A 22,258-nucleotide genomic window follows, 5' to 3' on the forward strand; every position below is an offset into this window, starting at 1 on the left:
ATTCAAACATTCGGTATTAACATCCATCCTGTTCGAACAGACAAATCCGAATCCAATGTGCAGTTCGGGTTTGGATCGGATCTGAACTGGACAGATCGGTGTTCGGATTCAATTGTTCGAATGCCAGATCTGATCGAACATTCGAACGATCTGTCTGAATCCCCAATGCCTAAAAAAGAGAGAGAGCGAGAGAAAGAGAGGGTGAGATAAAGAGAGGGAGAGAGAGAGAAAGAGAGGGAGAAAGAGAGAGAGAGAGAGAGAGAGAGAGAGGGAGAGAGAGAGGGAGAAAGAGAGAGAGAGAGAGAGGGAAAGAGAGAGAGAGAGAGGGAGAGATAAAGAGAGGGAGAGAGAGAGAGAGAGGGAAACAGAGGGAGAAAGAGAGAGAAAGATGGGAGAAGCAGAGAGAAAGAGAGGGAGAAAACACAGAGAGGGACTTGGTGGCCCACGTGGCGTGTCGAGATGAGGACGAGCAGCTTACGTGGCATATCTCGATGGCGTCATCCGGAATTCTGCTAGCCCATCGAGATTATCGACGAGAAAGAGAGAACGAGAGAAGCTCCAACGCAACCGTCCTGATTGCAGGTTTGGCACTCGCTGGGCAAGCTCCGCGAGCGAACAAGATATGGCTTCTCTCACGATTCCCTCCATCTCCTCCAGGGATTTCAACAGAAGGGCAACAAATGGTAAAAATCTTGTCTTGATTTCGTCCGGCCGTTCCTTCAAAACTGTTTCTGACACCATCCATCGTCCGAGTTTTAAGTTTTCGTTAATCTTATGGCAATCTGGTGAAATCTTGCTCGAGTAAACGTCGATTTGAACATCTTAGTGGAGGCTCGATGAAGCTTCCCTTATTTTATTTTACTTCTTCTTATTCACTAGCTTAAGTTCCGTGACGAATCCCAGCAAAGTTCGTCATATGATTTTGCCCCAAAATTCTGTTCAAATTCGGGAATCGATCCAGCATCTGAATCGTATTGTGGATGGTTCTAGGTTGTTGGTGACCATCATCAGGCCATCTTATCTACCTTTACTCCAACTAACTTGAAAGCATCCGATTGGAATGTATTCTACTATGAATTCCTCTTTTTGACTTGAAGTTTAAATTTCAATGCGGATCGGCGGAGGACCTGTCCATCATTTCGATCAGACTTGAACCCAATTTCTTTAATTTTCTTCTCTCAGGTCTGCGATTCCTTTTAATGGGCTCAATGAACATGGTAGATCGATAAAGATAAAAGCGCGAATTTTGGGGGTTTATAAGTCAAGTTTTTTTAAAGTCGTCAATCTCATCTTTCCGCCATGAAAACTTGTTTTTTTTCCAATTTTTGCCATTCAAATTTAAATTCTCTGTTCCTTTATTTTCACTTGTCCCAGCGCACGACAGACGAATGAAGTCCATGGTAAGTGCTCGTCGCATTACCATTCAAGCTAGATACAGGTACATGCATCTTAAATTCTGTTTCTTTTTTGACATCTTTTTTTTTCTCTTAATTTCCTGGAACTGATTCTGTTAGCCCCAGCCTGACACACTTTACCCTTGAGGCCAAGATCGATTAAGGACATACTGAAGTCATTTTAAAGTGGAAGAAACAAATATGGACATCGAAGATTAATTGGAGATTAAATTTGAAACCTTAATAGAATTTAACAACAATGGAACAGAGAACGGTTCCATTTTTATTTCCGTTGTTTAAAAATTCATTGCCGACGCGACAGCTTCCTCTATCACTGAAAAATACATTGTAATTCGGTCAATCTCAGCGGAGATAGCGGAAGACCAAGCAATGCGAGTTCTTTCATGGGGGGTTTCATCTTGGGAGGGCTTATAGTCGGGGCTTTGGGTTGCGTCTACGCCCCTCAGGCATCATACTCAAACATTCCCTTCATTTTTTTACCGGAAATATAATATGCACTCTGATCATAAGTCGATAATTTTGACTTAAACCCAACCGTCAGCTTTTGATTTACGAGCCTAACAGAGAGTTTTACATTTTCTTCAGATTGTCAAAGCTTTGGAGGGCACTGACAGGAAAGATCTGATGAGAAAACTACCCAAGTTCATTTACGACGAAGAGAAGGCCTTGGAGGTAAGACTTCCTATTCCATATTCATTGTAGAGAGAGAGAGATAGTGGGACAAAGAGAGAGATAGAGAGAGAGATAGACTAAACTTTTGTGGGTTTTATGATCTACTGCAGAAGACCCGCAAGGTTTTGACAGAGAAGATCGCACAGCTCAACTCCGCCATTGATGATGTGTCTTCCCAGCTACGCGCCGAATATGACGCAAACGAGGTGACTGCGGCGTCGGAAGAAATTGAGGCTGCAACGTAGCTAAATACCCACCGCATCTTCGGTTTTTCCTTCTCCAATCCGAGTATTTTCTCTCTCTAAAAGTCTGAAACGACCCATTTCACCGGGGATCATCCCCACCATGTTCCGAAGACGGTATCATGTGGATCGTCTTTAAAATCATTGACGGAAACGGATATGGTGCGTCTCTCTCTACATCTCTCCTCTCTCTCTCTCTCTCTCTCTAAATCTGAGATAAAAAATCCGATCTTTAGGCGTCCGTCGGTGCATGGGTGCAACCCCCGGCAGGGAAAGCAAGCGACGGGCCCAGAAATTTAATTGAGAGATCCAAAGAGGAGGGCCCCCCTCCCGAATTTCGAGTATTAAAGGCATCATGTGCGGGAATATTTGTTTATAATTTTCTTGTAACACATGTATTCATGTGTGAACCTGTGAATGTATGCTTATCAACTTACCAACCAACTTAAATGCCGACCCATAGTATTTTCTTTGGTATAAGTGAGAATAGGTCAGCGCGCGGGGTTGCCGTGAACGTTCTACTGATAATTTCCCTAATTCCGTGTACTCTTGCAATTTCTTCGCCTTCTCTTGGACCAGAAGAGGTCTGATTCAGAAGCAATGGGATTCTGGGCGTTGTTGGTCGCCGCGAGCGAGCCAGTGGTGCAAGTCATGCTCGTCGGTCTCGTCGGCTCTCTCCTCGCCAGCCGCTACTTCGGCGTCCTCACAGTCGACGCCCGTACTCGCATGAACAAGGTTCCTCCTCCGTCCTTCCCTCAACCCATGATAGCCTTTGCAATGAGACACCCCATGACCCCTCTCTCTCTCTATCTTGCCATTTATCTATCTCTCTATCTTTCTATCTATCTCTCTATCTCTCTATCTCTCTATCTCTCTCTCTCTCTCTCTCTCTCTCTCTCTCTCTCTATCTTTCTATCTATGTGGTTAAGAGCAGGTGGTGTACATGGCGTTCACACCGTCGCTCATGTTTTCCAGCGTGGCCAAGACAATTACTCTAGCTGATATCGTCTCCCGGTGCGTTCTCTTTCTTTTGCCTCTTCCGAAGTACTCTTAATGAGGATGGTACATTGAAGGGCAGGTGGTTCATGGTGGTCAATATCGGGATGACCTTCGTTATCGGCGGGGCTCTCGGCTGGATAGTTGTGACGATTGTAAGACCAGAGGCTGATCTTCGAGGCCCGGTCATGGCCGTTTGCTCCGCGGGTAGGTAATTCAGAGACTGACCGTCCCTTTTTTGAAAGAAATATTCGGAGATTATCGTCTTCTTCCTTTGGCAGGTAACCTCGGGAACTTGATGCTGGTCTTGTTGCCTGCCATCTGCAACGAGAGCCTCAGTCCTTTCGGAGAGACTGATGTCTGTCGCGCCCGCGGCTTATCCTACGCCTCCTTCTCCATGGCGGTAAAAACACATCTCAGAAAGTTCGCAAAGCTCACAAATTATTCATGTAAAATATTCATGTGGCCTGCGTTCAGCTCGGCTGCTTCTACTTGTGGACTATCACCCACAGCCTCATGAGAAGCGCGTACGAGATTCAGAAGAAAAAGTTAGTCGCGGCGAGCGTAGAAGAAGGAGCCATTGACGCGGCGCCGCTTCTGCCAACTGCAGCTTCTTCTAGTGTATGCGCTGTTCTCTTTCTAGAGAGGCGAACTTCGTGTAAAACGTTGATCTTTGACTGGTTTTTGGTTCGTTGAAGGGCCTTCTGGAGGGGGAGATTGCTGAGGTCGAGGAGCGTAGTTTTATTAAGAGGGTGACGGAAGTCGTCGTCCAGTTTTTTATGCAGTTCAAGTCTCCTCCCGCCGCCGGCGCTGTACGCCGTGCTGATCTCTCTCTCTTCCGACCCATCTTTCCCTTCTTTTAATCAGCTATTGTCTCTGGAATTACTGCAGCTTACAGGATTGCTCTTCGGCGCCAGTCCATGGCTCAAATCTCTCATCATTGGTCCCACCGCCCCCTTCCGCGCGGTCTACGACTCCATCAGCCTCATGGGGTACACAACTCTCTCGCTCTCTCTCTCTCTCTCTCTCTCTCTCTCTCTCTCTCTCTCTCTCTCTCTCTCTCTCTCTCTCTCTCTCTCTCTCTCTCTCCCTCTCTCTCTCTCTCGCTGTCTCTCTCTCTCTCTCGCTGTCCCTCTCTTTCTCTCGCTGACTCTCTCTCTCTCTCTCGCTGTCCCTCTCTTTCTCTCGCTAACTCTCTCTCTCTCTCTGTCTCTCTCTCTCTTTCTCTCTCTCTCTCTCTCTCTCTCTCTCTCTCTCTCTCTCTGTCTCTCTCTCTCTCTCTCTCTCTCTCTCTCTCTCTCTCTCTCTCTCTCTCTCTCTCTCTCTCTCTCTCTCTCTCTTTCCCTGTCTGTTTGTAACTTATTCTTACTGGCTTGGACTGTTCAGGCAAGGGACTATACCGTGCATCACTGTAATTCTCGGAGGAAATCTCACCCAGGGTAAGATCTACCTTTGAACTAGTCATTTGATGAGGATTTTTCTGCGAAGGGAAGCTAAGCTGGCCGAAAACCCTAACAGGCGTGAGGAAGTCGAGGGTGAGTCTCTCGATCATTCTAGCCGTTCTCGTCGTGAAATTCATCTTCCTTCCGGCGGCGGGGATCGCTATCACTGAAGCCGCTTCCAGGCTCGGCTTTCTCCCCGTAGACCCTCTTTTCCGCTACGCGCTGCTCTTGCAGTACACGCTCCCCCCCGCCATGGCTATCGGTAGAGTTTATCTCCCCTTTTTCATCTCTATGCTCGTCTCTTCGGGGGCGTGACAGGAAACGTCGTGCAGGAACAATGGCGCAACTGTTTGACGTCGCCAGGGAGGAATGCGCCGTCCTCTTCCTTTGGAGCTACCTTCTCGCGGCTCCTGCGCTTACTCTTTGGTCCTCCGTTTATCTCTGGATTCTCTCTTAGAGTCTACAAGAAAAAAACAGTGCTCATGATTGAAAGATGTTGATGCTTACAACAGATCCCTAGCGTTGAAGGGGAACTTTTGTCGGTCAGTGATTGCTCCTGACGACTGCTTGCAACAGATCCCTAACGTTGAAGGGGAAATCGGTCAGTGATTGCTCCTGACGACTGCCCGGCCCAGTGAATTTTGTTGTACTCGAGTTCATCCAGCTAAAATGAAGTCTTGTTTGCCTTTGTTAGTAATAATAACAACAAAGACAGAACCAACAGAAGAATAGAATGTTTTTGTTGTATGTTGAAAATGTCAAACCCTCCATCCCTATAATTCAGGATGGTGGAGGTTGACTTGGTACATCTAAAAAGTAGGATTACTTGGTACATCCTAGAAAGTAGGATGACCCAGCACATCCCTGAGAATAGGATCGTGCCTGCTTTCTAGGATCGTGATTAGTTTTTTGGGGGCATTTAGGCCATGGGTTGTGCCAATAAAAGGCCCCCCATTTCTCTTGTTTTCACCATCCCCAACACCACCCTTGATGTATTCTCTTTTCTCTCTCTTTAAGTTGAGTAGAGTGTCTTGAAAGTTTTTGAACTAGAAGTCTCTTCCTCCTTCCCTTTCTCCCTCTCTCTCGGAGTTGGTGCTCTCTTGACGGTGACGACGCAGGGACATAACGAGGCTAACGATTACACCTCAATATTTCTCCTCTTGTCGTCTTGGGATCATCCTCAACATCGTTTGCAGCTGTTCACGTCCAACTACGCTTTTGTAAGTATTTGCGCCCAACAAGGTATATATAGGAACAGACGTTCCTGAGTTTTTAAAACAAATAAGGTAAATTCAAATGAAGTTCAGTAGTGTAACCATCATGCCACCTGTTATCATGTTAAGGTCGGTGATGCTTGGTGTTAGTTGGCGATGGCAGCTGCTTAGAGACTGCATTGATAGACTCGAGGGAGTACGTGTCTTTAATACCCCCCGCAAGGTTAAGCCTGGTTGAAGATTGAGCTTGGATTGAAGAAGACAGAAGCGATGCAGAGCAAGAGGCTTTGTAAGGAGATCATGGAGTTGATCACGTATAGAAATGAAAGAAACCTACATTGAACCTCGTGAAATGTATTCCCAAAGGATAATCTGTTTCAATATGTTTTGTACGAGCACAAAATACTGGATTTTTACTAAGATAGGTGGCACTGAGGTTGTCACACCAGAGTGTGGAAGTTGAAATAGTTGTACGATGTAGTTCATGAAGAAGAGATTTTATCCAAATAAGTTCAGTAGTAGTATTCGCTATGGCCTTATATTCTGCTTCAGTGCTGGATTGGGCCATGGTGATTTGCTTTTTGGAGGCCCAGTTGATAAGATTAAGACCTAGATAAATTAAAAAACTGCCGGTAGATTTTCGATCTACAGGATCACCAGCCCAATCTGCATCACTGAAGATGTAAAGCGTATTTGGTGAGTTCGCACAAAATTGTAGGGAAAATTTAAAAGTCCCTTAAATATAATAAAGTATATGTTTTAGATGTCTCTAGTGACATGGTAGAGCATCCTACATCTATTGGCATGCTTTATTGACCGCAAATACAATATCAGGATGAGTAAGAGTCAGGTATTGCAAACTACTGACAATTTTCCTGTGTAGATGAGTTTGTTGGAGAGCATGAAGTGCTAACTAGTTTGTAGTTGGCCATTTTTGTCATACGGAGTATTTGTATGAGATAAAAAATGATTTAGGACTAAGAATTAAAATATCATCAACGTAAATAAGACTATATTGTGGTATCTGGTCAATAATTGTAAATAATAATGATGAGTCAATACAAGATCCAGTGAAACCATGAATGGAAAAGAATGAGCTTAACTTTTGAAACCAAGCTCGAGGCGCTTGTTTCAATCTGTATAGTGATTTTCAGAGATGACAGACATGGTGAGGTTGTTTAGAGAGTACAAATCATGGAGGTTGTTGCATGTGGATAGTTTCAGTGAGCTCACCATGAAGAAAATCGTTAGAGATATCAAGTTGGTGGACGTGCCACCGATTACTGACAACACGAGAAAGAAGAGTGCAGAGGAGGTCATTTTAAGAACATGACTATAAGTTTTGTGATAAATACCTGGGGTTTGACTAAACCCTTGGGCAAGGAGGTGAGCTTTGCACCAATAAAAAAAGCCATCTAGTTGCAATTTTGCATGAAACACCTAATTACAGCCAACTATTTTGTGTTGAAGTGTGGAGGAACTTGATCATATGTATGGTTGGTGATAAGAGCAAAGTATTCGTCATACATGGCTTTGTGCCAGAGAGGATCCTGAAGAGTGGAATCTATGTTTGTGAGTTCTGTGGGAAGATTTATGGATACATTGCATGAGGGAAGAGAGTATTTGATGCATGTATTATATAGCTCAGAAATTTTCCAAAAATGTCTAGGAGGTGTAGATGTAGGTGGTGTGGTGTGAAGTGGGGTGACTGGTGGAGTGCTGGAGGGTGTGGTGATGTGTGAAGGAATGGGCAAGTTTATGTCTGGGGTGGCGACTAAGAGATGTTATTTGGTGACGATTCAGGTTTGGGGGCTAAAGGAGATGAGACGGGCCAAGAAGACACATCAGGTGAGTTTGGACAAGAGTTGGACAAGGGTGCTATGGGAATGGTAATGGAAGAGAAGGGATATACAGTTTCATCAAACGTGATGTCTCTAGAAATAATGATTTTATTTGTGCGACAGTTAAGGCATCTGTACCCAAGGTGGCGAGAGCTGTAGCCGAGAAGCACACATTGGTCAGACCGAGACCTCAGTTTTGAAGTAGCATATGGCCTGAGATTGGGAAAATACAGAAAACCAAAACTTTTAAGAAAACTGTAGTTTGGAGTTTGATTGTAACATACCTCGCAAGGAAATCTGAACTGTAACTATGCCATTGGAAGATGGATGATGAGTTAAGTTGGAATTGTAATGGCTTTATCCCAGTTCCGTTGAGGAACAACAGAATGATGCATCAAAGAAAGAGCAGTTTCAATAATATGACGCTGATTGCATTCAGTGACACCATTTTTTTTATGAGCATAGGGGCAGGAGATGTGATGCTGAATGCCATCCTTGTGTATTGCTTGATGCAAAGACATTCTCCACCCCAGTCTGATTAAAAAGCTTTGATTTTGAAATTGAAGTGTCATTCAACTGATTTTTGAAATAGACGAAAGGCGTCCAAGAGATCACTCTTTCTTTTAAGAGGAAATAGCCAAGTATATCTTCTGAATGCATCAATATATGTAGCATGATAAGAAAATTCAAGATAAGAAGTAACAGGAGCTGGCCCCTAGAGATCGGAGTGGATAAGTTCCAAAGCTTTCAAAAAAACATGATGAGAGTGATCATAAGGTAAAGGTTTGGCCTTCGACACATGATTCACATATGTGACGTCGAGGAAAGTTCATCAAAAGAAAACCAAAATGTGAGATAATATTGTTCATAAATTTTAAAGTAGGGTGACCAAGTCGATGGTGCTAAAGCTCTGGGGAAGCTTACCTGACAAAATATTGTGGAGACGCTCGAGGCTTCAAGTTATATAATCCACTTCGGACATCACCCTCGAGTAGAATGGCCCTTTTCCATCGATACTTGACAAAGCAATCATGTGGATAAATTCAACATAGGCATTATTATCAAGAGTGAGCTGATGAAGAGATAAGAGATTCTTAGGAACATGAAAGTGTTTTGAAGAAGAATCGGATACGATTTTGTAGTGAGAAATGAATTTCCCATAGTGTAAATGGATAAAAACTGAACCATCACCGATGAAAAGTTTTTTGGATCCATGGTAAGGTGTTGGTTGATTGATAACTCGAGGATCTGTGGTGACGTGGTGGGTTGCTCAACTATCCGAATACCAATGTATTAGCGTGGGAGTTGATGGGGAGGATGTGGCACCTAGGGAAAGAAAATACGCTTGAACGAGAGGGTAGTTTGATCTGTGTTTGGCGATGGAGGCATATTCCGGGGAGTACATGTGCCAAAGCAATCATAACATATGTCAGTGTGATGTTCAATCTTTGAACATATTTAGCATCGAGAGCTCATTCTCATGGGCTGATGGGAGGTTTGTGATCCATGACAGCCATGACCACGACCATCGTGTCATTGATTTTGCGTGGTTGATGTTGTTCGGAGTGAACTTGATTTACTTCCGGACGTATCTGCTCCTCCCCTTCCTCTAAGTCACCGAAGGTTAGCATATTCTCTTTGGACCTTAGCATAGCAACTATGGCATCAAATGAAAAAAGACCACTATGTGTTCACACTAGTTTAAAAGGCCTGATATTTTGGGCCAAGTCCCCGTAGAAGAACAAACTTTAGTGTGTGTTCTTGACCAGTGCATTCAACTAGGCCGAGGGACATCCCAATGCTCCGTGTTTCCTAAATGAATTCATCAATAGTTCACGTACCTCATCGAATGTTGTGCACCTTATCGTGAGCTCCATGACTCTTGGATCCAAGCTGGAGGAGAGTTCAGTGCTAAGTGTTCTCCATGCTTCAAGACAATTCATACTTTCTTGTATGATAGGGATAACTTCGTCGCTCATAGACGACATCATGATGGTCATGACTGCCATACCCATCTTCCACCACATGTTTTCTGGATCTGTACACATTGGAATGGAAGTGGGCTTTTTATTGGTTAGGTGATTACCTAGCCCTTGCGCCACAACTGTGGCTTTCACACAGTGCATCCACAATGGATAGTTTGTCTGAGTGAGCTTGATCCAACTAGAGGACATGAGGTGCTGAAGCTTTCTCTGATGATATTTTTCTTCACCCATGTTGGCATTGATCGACGTCTTCATTAGATGATGCGCCTTCAGATCCCGATAGAGCGCACTCTGTTACCAAGTTAGTAATAGTAATGACAAAAAAATAGAACCACCAGAAGAATAGAATGTTTTTGTTGTATTTTTAGGCATAGCTTTGTACAGGTATGCTAAGTCAAAATTTAGGTGGTTAACCTAGTCGATGTGTAATTACAAGACTTATGGAAAAATATTTATAATTAACCCTTATTCACTTATTACTGATGTCAGTTGGTGAGTAAGGGGTCGAATCACTGATAAGGCTTTGTGATTAAGATTGATATTGAGAACAACGTAATGATTAAGAAAGTGGTTAAGATGAGAGAGCGTGGAAAGTACAGATACTAGATATATATTGTGATTTTAATTAAATTAATTTATGTATAAGTTCTTAATTCTTACTCATAAGAATTATGAACTTATAACAGAGATTAAGATAGTATTAAACTCATGGAGTGAGGATAGTATGAGAGGAATGAATCGATGTGATGAAGAAACCCTAATCAGTGGTTTCCTATGGAAATCCCTAATTAGGCATGGGTGGTATAAGCCATTAATCCATACTCATAGGGTTTGATAACTTATAACAAAGAGTGAAGTGATATGAGAATGTGGAATGGACAGAAAGATGGGGTAAATGGAATAAAACTCCTCATTAAATTTATAGGACTTACCTCTTCCTTCGATGATGCTCCCAAGCATTAATCTCACTTCATGGACCCGTATATTGCACCCAATGCCTTGGCGTGTTGCAATAGACAAGAAGCTAGATCAAGACAGGGAAGAAACTCACTTTTGGAAGAGGGGAAACCGTAAATTGGTACTCATACACCTTTGTTTTATAAGGTCTCCCACATGGAGAAGACAAAACGAAGTACAAGAAGAGTCTAATCTTGGGATCTATTTATAGGCTTAACCATAGGTGATGGAAAGAGAAAAAAGAGGTGGCTATTTGATCCAAAAGTACCCATGGGGTCAGCAGTAATGGCTATTTTAATTTTGAGCATTTCTAGCAATTCATTTGTTTGAGTAATTCCACCAAAATAGGGAGCCACCAGAGCATACCACATCATCCATCCTTGTAGGGCAAAAATTTGATATGTTCCACAAGAAGAGAGAGCCAGCAGTTGTTCCACATCATCCCTCGTCTTAGGGCACGAAAATAACTTTTTTCCACAAGAAAAGAGAGCCACCAGTTGTTCCACATCACCCCTCCTTAGCGGGCCTTGATTTTGTAATTTTTTAACCTTAAAAAAATACTTGAAAATATAAAATATGATCCAGAAAATTCTCTAAAATTTAAAATTAAATATCTCTTTATCTACGACTCCATTTTGGATGAAAGTTTCACCACTTTAGTTATTTTTGATATACTGTCCATTTCAATCATTATAAACATCAAAATATACTGATTTTATGCAAAAATAATTATTTAGTGGACATATATATTTTTGGTAAAAATTACATAAAATTCATGATAACATGCATAAAATTAACTTAATTATGATCTAAAATGCATGAAATAAACAAATTATTATGCTTATTTGCAGGTTATCAAGGCATATACCAGAATCAACATTATTGAGTTTGTAAAACAGATAAGAAATTCAAATGAAGTCTGATAGTGTAATTATCATACCGCATGTTGTCAAGTTAAGGTCGGCGATGCTTGGCATCAGTTGGTGATGTCGGCTGTTGTCGACGACGGCTGCTTAGAGGTTGGCTCGGTAGGCTCGAGGGAGTATGTGTCTTTAACAGCCTTTCACCCCAATGGACCACCGTGTGGGGCCAATGCATAAAATCCAAGTTCCATAAAAATTTGTATCACGAATAGAGATCTGAGAATAACTAGAATGAAGAGGAGGCATGGAAAACGACAACAACCTGGGCGACATGTGGAGACTCACCACCCTGTGAGAGGGATTAGTATAGAGAGGAAAACCACTAAAGTCTATTGGATGTTTATTCTGCCTTAAAAATGCAACAAACTCTAATACAAAATTATAAAATTATCCGTAACTTGGTTCATATGTGTTGGTTTCAAGTTTCTCGAAAAAACCTAGGAGTGGGGGTGTCTTCAGTACAGAGCACTAGATAGGTACTTCGAGGATGCCTACAAAGTTAATATAATATTGTCAAAGGAATGGAATAGAGTATTAGAATTCGAACAAAGTTTTCTACAGTTTTAGCCTCAATCTTATTGTGAGGCCCCCAGTTTGTCTTGCACACCGATGGTACAGCAACTGCACGTGGGCCCTAGGTGCCCACAGGCACGCGCCTTTGCAGCATTGCTCACGGAGGTGAGGTGCCATCTAGGCACTCTCCTGGCAGCATCTCACATGGGTTGAGCCTCTTTCTACCAACTCTGCAGTAGTAGCAAGGCTACACTCATTCTTGGCGGTGGTGGCTGCCAACATTGCGCTACATGCGCAACAGGGTAGCGCTCGTGCCATGTTAATGCGAGTAATGGCATACATGCCACAACTGAAAGCAGAGATGTGTGCACTCTACATGCACCCGGTGCACAACATTAGGGTGGCAATGCTTGTCCTAGTCTTGGGTGACGACTTATGTAGATTCGATGTCGATCTTTGTACAAGTATTGGGTGGCAAGGGATGGTGTCAATGTGAGGTAGGGAGGCTTCATGCTTGGTACCACATCTTCCTGATGCTGCATATATTGTATCAGATTCGGAAGAGGCATTAGAGCCCAACCTTTACGTAAGTCCAATAGGTGCTCTATGCTCTAGGCAGAATTAACTACACGTGTGTACTCTATGGGAGCGGAGTTGTGGAATCAACATTCCAGCACCAGGTCAGGGAAGACAACGGGGAAAGTTAGGTGTGGTGCCTTTCTGGCAATGTTGATGCCATAGACAAGGGCCAGATTATGTAGGCCGCACTAATGCAGCCAGGCACAGGTGACTTTGTAAATTCTCATGGCAATATAGTACATAGTGTTCTATCTCTCAAGGGGCTGACCCCACTACATTTCCCTCAACTCAAATATACTTAGAGACTTCTGTTGAAGCTGTGAAGGCTTCTCAACTTGCTCAACAAGATCAAGGCCGGTCCTCTAAAATGTGAATTCAATCCCCACAAGTTTAACAGATTGACATCCATCTTTAGAATTATCCCATCCTAGAGTCTCAAACTCACACTACCACTATTTCAAATGTCTAGGGCACCAAATGACTAAGCACATTCAACAAAGGATAATACAATACCAAATATTAATAAAAAACAGCTGCCCATCAGTATTATCTCATCCTAGAGTCTCAAACTCACAATATCACTCTACGAAATGTCTAGGGCGCTAAAGCCTAAAAACAATAAACAAAGGATAATAGAATACAAAAGATAAATCAGAAATAACTTCCATTGAGAACTTCTCTCCCCTATCTACCACCAAGGCTTCCACGAATCAAGTTTCCTAACAGATAATTCCTCTACCTCAGTGTCGGCGAACAGGTTTCCAGGAACAAACCCAATACATAGATTTTTATTCAATCACAAATATGTCTTTTTTTAATAAATTATTTAAATTTTAAAAATTTATATCAAGTATCGTTCAGATGACTCTTCAATTAAAGCCTCAAAATTCCACTTCTTCAATCCGTCTCCTTTTCAGTTGAATTTGATGGTCGAGCAACATTTATCAATAATATATCATTCTATTTTGCAATCAAATATAATCTCTATTCATTCAATCTAATTTCAACATTATATCATCTATAGATATCATCATGCTCAAGTTCTCCAACTCCACTTAAATCCAATATTCTACCAATCGAAATTAAATGTTAAGAGTACATGGGAGAATTAAGCCAATAAATTAAGGTGCATAATTTAATAAAGAAAATATTTTTCAAAGCCTATTATCTTGATAAGATCGTCTCTTTCTGTTTTTATATCTGTAATTGTCATTTTTATCTAATGTTTGTCATCAAAACCATTCTCTTGTATTAGTAGTAATGTCAAGGTAATAACTAGTCTCTTTTTTTAAATGGCAAAATCAAAGTGCTGGGTACGTCCAACCCTGCGGTTGTGCTTGTAGACCGACCCATCCGTCTCCTGGATGCCACCCAGGGGTGTTTATTTATAAAATGTAGTGTTTTTCATCATTTTTAGGTGTGGAGCAAGTGTACATATCCCAATTACACACGAACTCTACTCGCCCATGCCCATGTTGCACGAAAGAAAAAGGTACATAGGTGAACTTGATGGTTGTGAAGGCCGGGAGATGGTCACTCGTGCCAGCAAGAGCTGGGGAGCCCTCGTAACGATGCAATGTGTGGAGTGCATAGTCCACCCCGTCGTTCAAAGATGTCATCATGGAGGTGCGTGGCTTGAGACACATATGAAGGGCCGATAAGCCGAGGTGTTCAACATGATAGCATCCACGGCCTGTCAAAGGGAGTATCTGACAAAGGAAAAGGGAGGAAGGGTTTTGTGTGTGTACCGCGTGGTTGGCAAGGGCGTCTGCTATCTGATTTCCCTCGCGCAGCTGGTGACAAACACTAGTTGTGCGAGGGCGGTACCACATGATGTCTTGCCATATGTGTTGTAGTCACCACTGGGAGCATTTGCCTGCACGAAGCATGTCAACTACTACATGTGAGTTTGATTCTACGGCGATATGGTGAATGTTTTGTTCCTCGCATAACAGTATACCATCACGTATCGCCATAGCCTCTACTATTGTATTAGTTTGTATGTCATAAAAGAGCAGAAAGCAAAGATAGTACTCCATGTATGATCCCTTAGGATACCACCTCCCTTTGTTGGCCCCGGGTTCCCTTTGGCTGCACCATCCACATTTAGCTTGAGGATGTCGATTGGCAGTGGGTGCCAACGAACAATCTGTAGCCGAATGCGGATGGGGCGAGGGTCACCGGAATACTCCAAGATTGAAGGAGGTCGTAGGCTAGGGCTGAGCTTCGGGTGCGAGGTGGTAAGCGGTGTGTACGCCGTATCCATTGCTTGACTCGTCGCGTGATATCCAAGGCACACATGGGAGTTCCTACAAAGCAAGAAGAATTTTGCCCTTTCCAAATCTCCCATATTAGTAAGGTATGGTGACGTGTAGGAGAGGGCTTCATTTGGAGTGTATTGGCGAGAGATACATCTTGCCAAAACACTCTAACGATGTCAGAGTAGAGGAGATACCAAGGAGTGGACGCCAATGGTGTATGATTTGGTGTCAACAATCTAGAGTTGTCTTACTATGGAAGAAAAGGTGCTTCATAGTCTCAACCTGGGGAGATGTGGGACAACAATGGCAACGCAAAGTGAGAGATTGACTGATACGCGTCACTGGATCATCAGTCGGGAGGTCACGATGCAAGAGTCTTCGGAGGAACAAGGAGACACGAGTAATGATCGCCGGATGCCAGATTCGGCGACCCTAGTACTGGTGGGAGATTTCTCACATAAATGCTCCCAAGAAGAGCGGCAAGAGAATGACCCATCATGGGTAAGCGTCCAAATAGGACGATCCTCAGAGTACACAAAGGGAGTACTCAAGGCAAGGGATAACATATTTATGGGAATGCCATGTTGCTCCCAAAGGTGGCGCATGTCGCCTAGGAGTAGCTGTGCTACGGTCAATATAAGGTGATGGGGCTCGAAGTGGGGGTGACGGGCTAAGGTGTGTCAATGAGCCATGTATCATACCAGGTGTTAATTACGCCGCGGCTGACACGCCAAAGTGTGATTATTGCTATCTCAAGCCAATGTCGCCACCAAGTCTGTCACTTGAGATGGCTCGGATATCCATCTCACTATGCGCCCACACTCCATACTTCGATGAGATGGATCTCCCCAATGGGGAGTGCGTGGTACGCATACACCACACGAGCTTCTTTTGAAGCATGTCTTGGACATCCAGAAGACGTCTAATCCCTAGACCCGCCTCGTCCATCAGCTGACAAGCTTTCTCCCAAGAAACCCAATGGTGGCGACTCTCTCCTTTGAGGTGACCAGACCATAAGAAATGTGCGCAATCACCGTCTCTCCTTCGAGGTAATAAATAGTCTCAACTCAAATTTATTTGCAAAAAATTCTCAGCAGTCAATCATCTTTCAAAATCTAGTGATGTCTACTCAAATCAATGTGTTTCTCAAGTCAATAAATATTGTTTTTTGAATCAGATATTGATATTATGTTAATATATAATAAATCACATAAACATATTCTACATTTTTAGTTTTAAACATATTTGATCTCATTCCTTTCATTTCCCTCTTCTTGTACAATATCTATGCTCACTTAGATTGCAATAACATTCTATATGTGCCAAAATAATAAAAAAAACAGTAAAAAATACTATTTATTGGTAAAAGATTGTGTATTTAGGGTATTATTTATGTATCTTATTATTATGTCTTTTATATCTTTACCTATTTTTGGAGAGAGAATGTACGGAATATTTTCTACCATTGAAGGTGAGAACCATTGTGAGATGAATTCCTGACGCTTATGTAAAATCATATCAATTTAACAATCATGCAAATAAATTTTACTTTAATTTTTCACTGGCATTCTTCTTGAACAATCCATAGTGCAGGTTCATTTTGATTTGTATTAAATGTTTTTAAAAATACTGAATTCAAAGAACATTTTGTGTTATAAAATACCTTAAATTGATGAAGGAAAATTTGTGTATATAGAACTAGGATCTTTATATTAGTCTGGGTAAGTTTTGACTGCAACTTTATGATGGAATTTACAATCCAACCGTATATTCAAATGTGTTCAAAAATAATTAATACAAATCATACATTAATGATGCTTATAATGAAGCCCAAACATATCTCCAATGATGAGAGCTTACTATGGTAGTCTCTTATGTTTACACTTGTAGCCTAAACATTCATATTCATAGGATATTAAAGAAAGACATTCAAATCTTTTTGTTAAAATAGCATCATCTAATCCTTCTATATTTGTGTGGAAACATCAAGGATATGATAACAAGTTGGGTGGAAACATTAAGGATATATAATGGGGGTTCTCTAGCGAAAAGCTCACTCAAATTTTGTTGCTGAATCAATAATGTTTTCACATTATAAATGAAACCAATCACATTTAAGAAATAATTTATTACCAAATATATTTTTCTCATGAATTTATAGGGAACTGGTTTCTCTTTCATGTGTTTAATGAAACTAACAGATAAATTTTGTACCAAAGAACCAAATGCAAGGAACACTACGGAAGAAAGTTAAGGGTAACAAATGATAAAATCATAAAGACATTAGATGGTCAAATTGTTTCAATTTCAGTTATCTTACAAAATAATCTTAATTATTTAGTCATAATATCTGAATTATATGATATATCAATCAAGGTAAAGACTGAAAATAAAGATGGAACAAAGTTGGAATATTGAACTTCATCTATTGAGTTGTAAGTTAAACTGAGATCTGCGAAGGATCAAGCAATCAGAAAGCACCACCAACTCCTGACATGCAGTGATGATATCTCCTTCTACTTAAGGGCAACCTCGGAGACATCTGCAACTTGACTCAAAAGTTCAGGGCTGCACGTGTTGGAAGTTTGTGAGACTAACGGTGAGCCCGAAGTTAAGGAAGACTATAGGCTGCAGTAGAGGTTGATGTTTATACGTTGAGGTTAAGACTCTTGGGGGGAAAGTAACCTTCGGGACAGGTGTTGCAAAAGTCCAAGTTTGTAAATAAAATTTACTCCCTTTCTCATTTTGATTTTCCCTACTTAAAGAGACGGTTATAGACTAGGAGAATCAAATATACTTGGTTACATTTAAGTAGAACTAGAGGATGATAATCTAATTTGTCGAATTATTAAGAGACACCAGAGATGAAGTTTCCTTCTAAACAAAAACCTTCATCGCATGGCCAAACAAGTATGAGCCATCTCCAACTTCAAAAATTCTGAATCAGAAAATCTACTCAGCCGTCAAGGACCAGGTACGTTTTAATTTGCTTCAAAGCTTCCCATAAATTTACAAAAAAATGCAATCGTATCCTTCATGTATTCTGTTGACTGTTTATCCCAATAAAACAAAGCATCGAAGCACATCCAAGTTAAACAATACATCGGAATTTGTCAACGTAGCTGCCTTATGGGGAAACAATAGAGGGAAACGGCGGTGAGTGACTCTGGCGTTTTTATTCGGGGCCGATCAACTGTGATTAGCGTCAAGGGGAGAATTGAGAATTACCTTTGCTCTGACGTAGGACCCCCCTCAGGCGGGCTGGATGATCTTAAAACGCCTTCAAGATAGCGCATCTGCTCTTCTGATGGAGGCTGCGCGTTGTTCTTGATGGATCTGTGGACATCGTACGTCGTAGAACCAACGAATAACAGCCTGTAACATGCATACGATTGGAAAACCGCGATTTTGGAAAATGGGTCGTCTCTGGCAGGAGATAATCGATGAATTTCGACCCAGTACATGATTATCGATGCATATCTGATTGAAATTAGAAATCAGTCCTATCACGCGAGGAGGAAACTGGGTGTAGAAGAGATGGAAAGCGAAAAGCCTTAATTCCTAACTTGGGGAAAATTATCGATCGATATTACGTACCCGGAAGCGGCGAGCACCAGCTGTCTCGGGTATACGTACTTCCCGAAAATCTTCATTATGTTCCTGCCAGATTTTCAGTCGGGATCTCTTCCGTTTCTTTCCTCTCAACCGACCAGTTTTCGTTAAGACAATTGGGCCTCTTTTCGGTCAGACCGGACCGAACTGGACGGATATCTGTCCCTCTCAACCGGACCGTCGCCCTCGCTGACTAGTGATAGACCGTCCAATATCTGTCCCATATCCGATATCAGACAACCAGCATCTGATATCCGGTAAATGACAGTGCGGTTTCTGATACCGGATATCGGATATCGAACGGATATCGAACGGATATCGACATTCCTATGTATAACAGATATCAGGACTGATATCAACTAGGCTAGGGACGAGGCGGATCTTACATACTGCAATCCGATATTCAGATATAGATATCCTGTATCAAGAGAAAAAGGCAACAGTGAACATGAATTTAGATGTTAAACGCAAACAGCACCCAAATTTTAAAATTTGGATATCAATAACCGATGTCTGATCTGTAGATGTAATTTTAAACTCCGAATCTTATTGTCCCATAAGGAAGAACAAAGCAACTTTTGAAGCGTATACATTATATGTGGTAAAAATTCTCTTGTTACCTGTTGGCCGAACGATTTCCTCTCCAACCCATTCTCACTTACAAGTTTCAACGAATAAACCTATTTTTACAAGGATTAATTCGTTGGATATTAAAATCCGATATCCAACTCCGAGATCCCATATTGTCATCCATTCTGAGAGGCGGAGGCGGATGACAACATCAAAACAGATAACAATATCGGGCATCGTTACTGTAGCAACCTATATCCAATATCGTCATCCAATATCTAGATATTGGAACAGTAAATTCTGATACCCGATTCAGCATCTGTCCTGATACCGTCATCCAATACTGAGTACGGGAGAGAGGGATAACGATTCGATATCGTTGCTCACTCTCTTCCTCTTTCCCTCTTGCCATCTCTCCCTCTTTCCCCCTCTTGCTCTCTTTCTCTCGCCCTCCCTCCCTCTCCTGCTCTTTCTCCCTCTCTATCTCTCATCCTCTCTCCGCCTCTCGATTGTTTTCTCTCCCGCTTGTTCTCTCCCCTCTCTATTTCTCGTTCTCTCTCTCTCCCACCCCTCTCTTTCTCATTCTATCTCTCTCTCTCCCTCTCTCTTTATCGTTCTCTCTATCTCCACCCCACGCTTTCTCATTCTCTCTCTCTCCCTCTCTCTTTCTCGTTCTCTCTCTCTCTCCCCACTCTTTCTCATTCTCTCTCTCCCTCTCTCTTTCTCGTTCTCTCTCTCTCTCTCTTTCCCCCCTCTCCCTCTCATTCACTCTCGCTCCCTCATCTCTCTCCCCCTCTCCTGTCCTCACTCTTTCCCTCTCATTTTCTTTCCCTCTATCCCTCTCCGCTCTCCCTCTCCTCATCTCTCTCTCTCACCCTCTCTGATGGAGAGCACCCGTCCAGGATCACCGCCACGTCATCAAAGCCATCATCATCGTCACCGAAAACCCGCCGGCTCGCGGGCCGCACGACCGGCACACCAAGGCTATGGTGAAGAAATCCAGGTTGAACATCCCAGGTGAGAAGCACAATCGCGCCATCGACTGAATCAAATCTCTCGCCGGCTCGTGCTTGTTTCACTTGCCAATTTATCATGCTTTCTTTTTCATCGTCAGTATCATTATATTTTTGTCATGTTTGTATCGCTGTATCCATCCGTATCTTTTATTGTTGTGTCGTATTAATTTACCTAGTTTCTTCATTTATGTTGTAAAAGGGGATCACTTAATGGACCTCCCTTATTGGACTCTTTGTAAGGGGCCATCATGGCCCTATATAAGGCTATGATGGGACCAATTCTCATCAGATCTGTAATTATTTGTTTGGTAGTTACTCTACGTCCAGATCTCACCAAGAGGAGGAAGAAAGAGGAGGGAGGAGAAGAAGAAGAAGAGAAAGAGGAGAAAAGTGGGAGAGGAAGGGAAAATCATGGATTGTTCAACCTGGATAGCACATGTACTGCCGTGCCTCAAGTTGACTTCTAGACCTGCCCACGCCAAATGCAGTCACCAGAGAATAGCACATGTTGCGACTCTGGCTGACTCCTGCCGCAAGGTTGAGCTTAGCATCGTCACTCCTTGGGTTGCTACTGATCGTGCTCAAAACCATTGGCAACCCATATGCCTATACACTGCATAATTGTTCGATGCATTGGCGACGGCCAATATCTGGGCGACAGAACAGCCCACTAGGGCCGGTCGCCCCGTTTGAGAACCGTCCTTGTCCGATGACAACAATTCTACAGAGTTGTTTTCCTGCTCGGCGGTCAATTAAATTCGGCCTTCTTCATCACCACCAGGCACAGCGTGTTGATCGTGTCTTGATGCTGGTCGGATCTTCCTAAGCACGCCGGACTATTGAGCATCACCGCACCATACCTAGGTCATCGTGAAATGACAGCTTGCACTCGTCGGCACTGGTCATCCACGCCATCACCATCTTCGACCCCTCCACCTTCCTCTAGCGACATGCCCCAGCACAGTGTTATCGCCTCGTGCCTACCTCCGGCACACCTCTATCTCGTTTGCCCATACTAGCCCATCGCACCAACAAAGACAACAACGATGAGCGCCGACACCGACGAGGTACGGCGTTCCCCTTGCTCGTCAGTTATATTAGGACTTCAAGTATATTTTTGGCTGCAGTCCACTGCTCTTGGGTTAGATTAGGTGAGATGACTTATCGAGAAAATTACGAATTGAGTGAATTCTTTGTTACGGGTCGAGCCCATCTATAACGTGCAAACGCCAACAGAAAGTCTTCCGTTCGACGCCATAGTCACCGTCGTCACTCCAACGAGGGTCAGAAGGTCAACGTCACCGTCATCGGCCGCCCACTCGGACCTCGGACCTCGGCAAATCTCCCCACGAGTCGGGACCTGTACGTACGTCCATGTAGGATTCACGTCATCACGTAGTTACATCTCCCTAGTGATTTACCGCTCGGATGACGTCCTTGACGACGTCTGACATCACTCTCTCCCTCTCCTCCTGTCAAGGCCCTCTCTCTCTCTCATCCTCTCCTCCCGCTCTCCCTATCCTCCTCTCTCCCTCTCTGTCACCCTCACGTTCTCTCTCCATCTCTTTGTCACCCGCTCTCCTGCTTTCACTCTCCTCTATCACTCTTTTTCTCTGTTTTGCTAACCCTCTATTTTTCTCTTGCTCTCTCCCTCTCTCATTCTCTCTCTCTCACTCTCTCCCTCTAGCCTGCTCCTCCCTCTCTCCCTCTCTTCTTCCTATTGAACTCTCTCCCTCTCGCCTGCACTCTCTCCCTCTCCCCCTCTCCCCCTCTCTCACTCTCGTCCTCTCTATCTCTCTCATTCTCTATCTCTCACTCTTGTACTCTCCTTCTTACCCTCTTCCTCTCTCACTCTTGTTCTCTCTCTCTTGTAATCTCCTTCTTACTTTCTCCCTCTCTCCCTCTATAACTCTCTCTCAGTCTCGCCCTCTCATTCTCTCGCTGTCTTACTCTCTCTGGTATTCTTTCTGTCTTGCACTATCTCCTTCTCAATTTCCCTCTCTATCCCTCTCGTACTCTC

The 22,258-nt window shown here is 43.0% G+C and overlaps 2 protein-coding genes and 1 long non-coding RNA gene across 4 annotated transcripts; 2 read left to right on the plus strand and 1 right to left on the minus strand.

The window, feature by feature from the left end:
* Positions 1-450: 450 nt before the first annotated feature.
* Positions 451-2,487, plus strand: LOC144717019 (uncharacterized). The gene is made up of 5 exons (XM_078592332.1): positions 451-683; positions 1,375-1,438; positions 1,762-1,861; positions 2,001-2,087; positions 2,198-2,487. The coding sequence occupies exons 1-5, from the start codon at positions 623-625 to the stop codon at positions 2,330-2,332; spliced, it is 447 nt and encodes a 148-aa protein (XP_078448458.1). The 5' UTR covers positions 451-622; the 3' UTR covers positions 2,333-2,487.
* A 330-nt stretch (positions 2,488-2,817) lies between these two features.
* On the plus strand, positions 2,818-5,455 carry LOC144717016 (protein PIN-LIKES 7-like). 2 transcript variants are annotated; one of them, XM_078592326.1, is made up of 10 exons: positions 2,818-3,064; positions 3,264-3,343; positions 3,408-3,532; positions 3,607-3,728; positions 3,803-3,946; positions 4,024-4,137; positions 4,217-4,317; positions 4,712-4,764; positions 4,844-5,029; positions 5,100-5,455. In XM_078592326.1, the coding sequence occupies exons 1-10, from the start codon at positions 2,930-2,932 to the stop codon at positions 5,222-5,224; spliced, it is 1,185 nt and encodes a 394-aa protein (XP_078448452.1). In that variant the 5' UTR covers positions 2,818-2,929; the 3' UTR covers positions 5,225-5,455. The 2 variants fall into 2 exon arrangements, with proteins under 2 accessions (XP_078448452.1, XP_078448453.1); XM_078592327.1 differs by having other exon boundaries at positions 2,977-3,064; positions 3,305-3,343.
* Positions 5,456-18,048: 12,593 nt separating this feature from the next.
* On the minus strand, positions 18,049-18,854 carry LOC144717020 (uncharacterized). The gene is made up of 2 exons (XR_013585036.1): positions 18,638-18,854; positions 18,049-18,415 (listed from the first exon to the last, which is right to left on the minus strand). It is a non-coding gene; the product is annotated as an uncharacterized LOC144717020 (long non-coding RNA).
* Between the last annotated feature and the right edge of the window lie 3,404 nt (positions 18,855-22,258).

The sequence above is a fragment of the Wolffia australiana genome, chromosome 2, assembly GCF_029677425.1.
Source record: "Wolffia australiana isolate 7733 chromosome 2, ASM2967742v1".
NCBI classification, from domain to species: Eukaryota; Viridiplantae; Streptophyta; class Magnoliopsida; order Alismatales; family Araceae; genus Wolffia; species Wolffia australiana.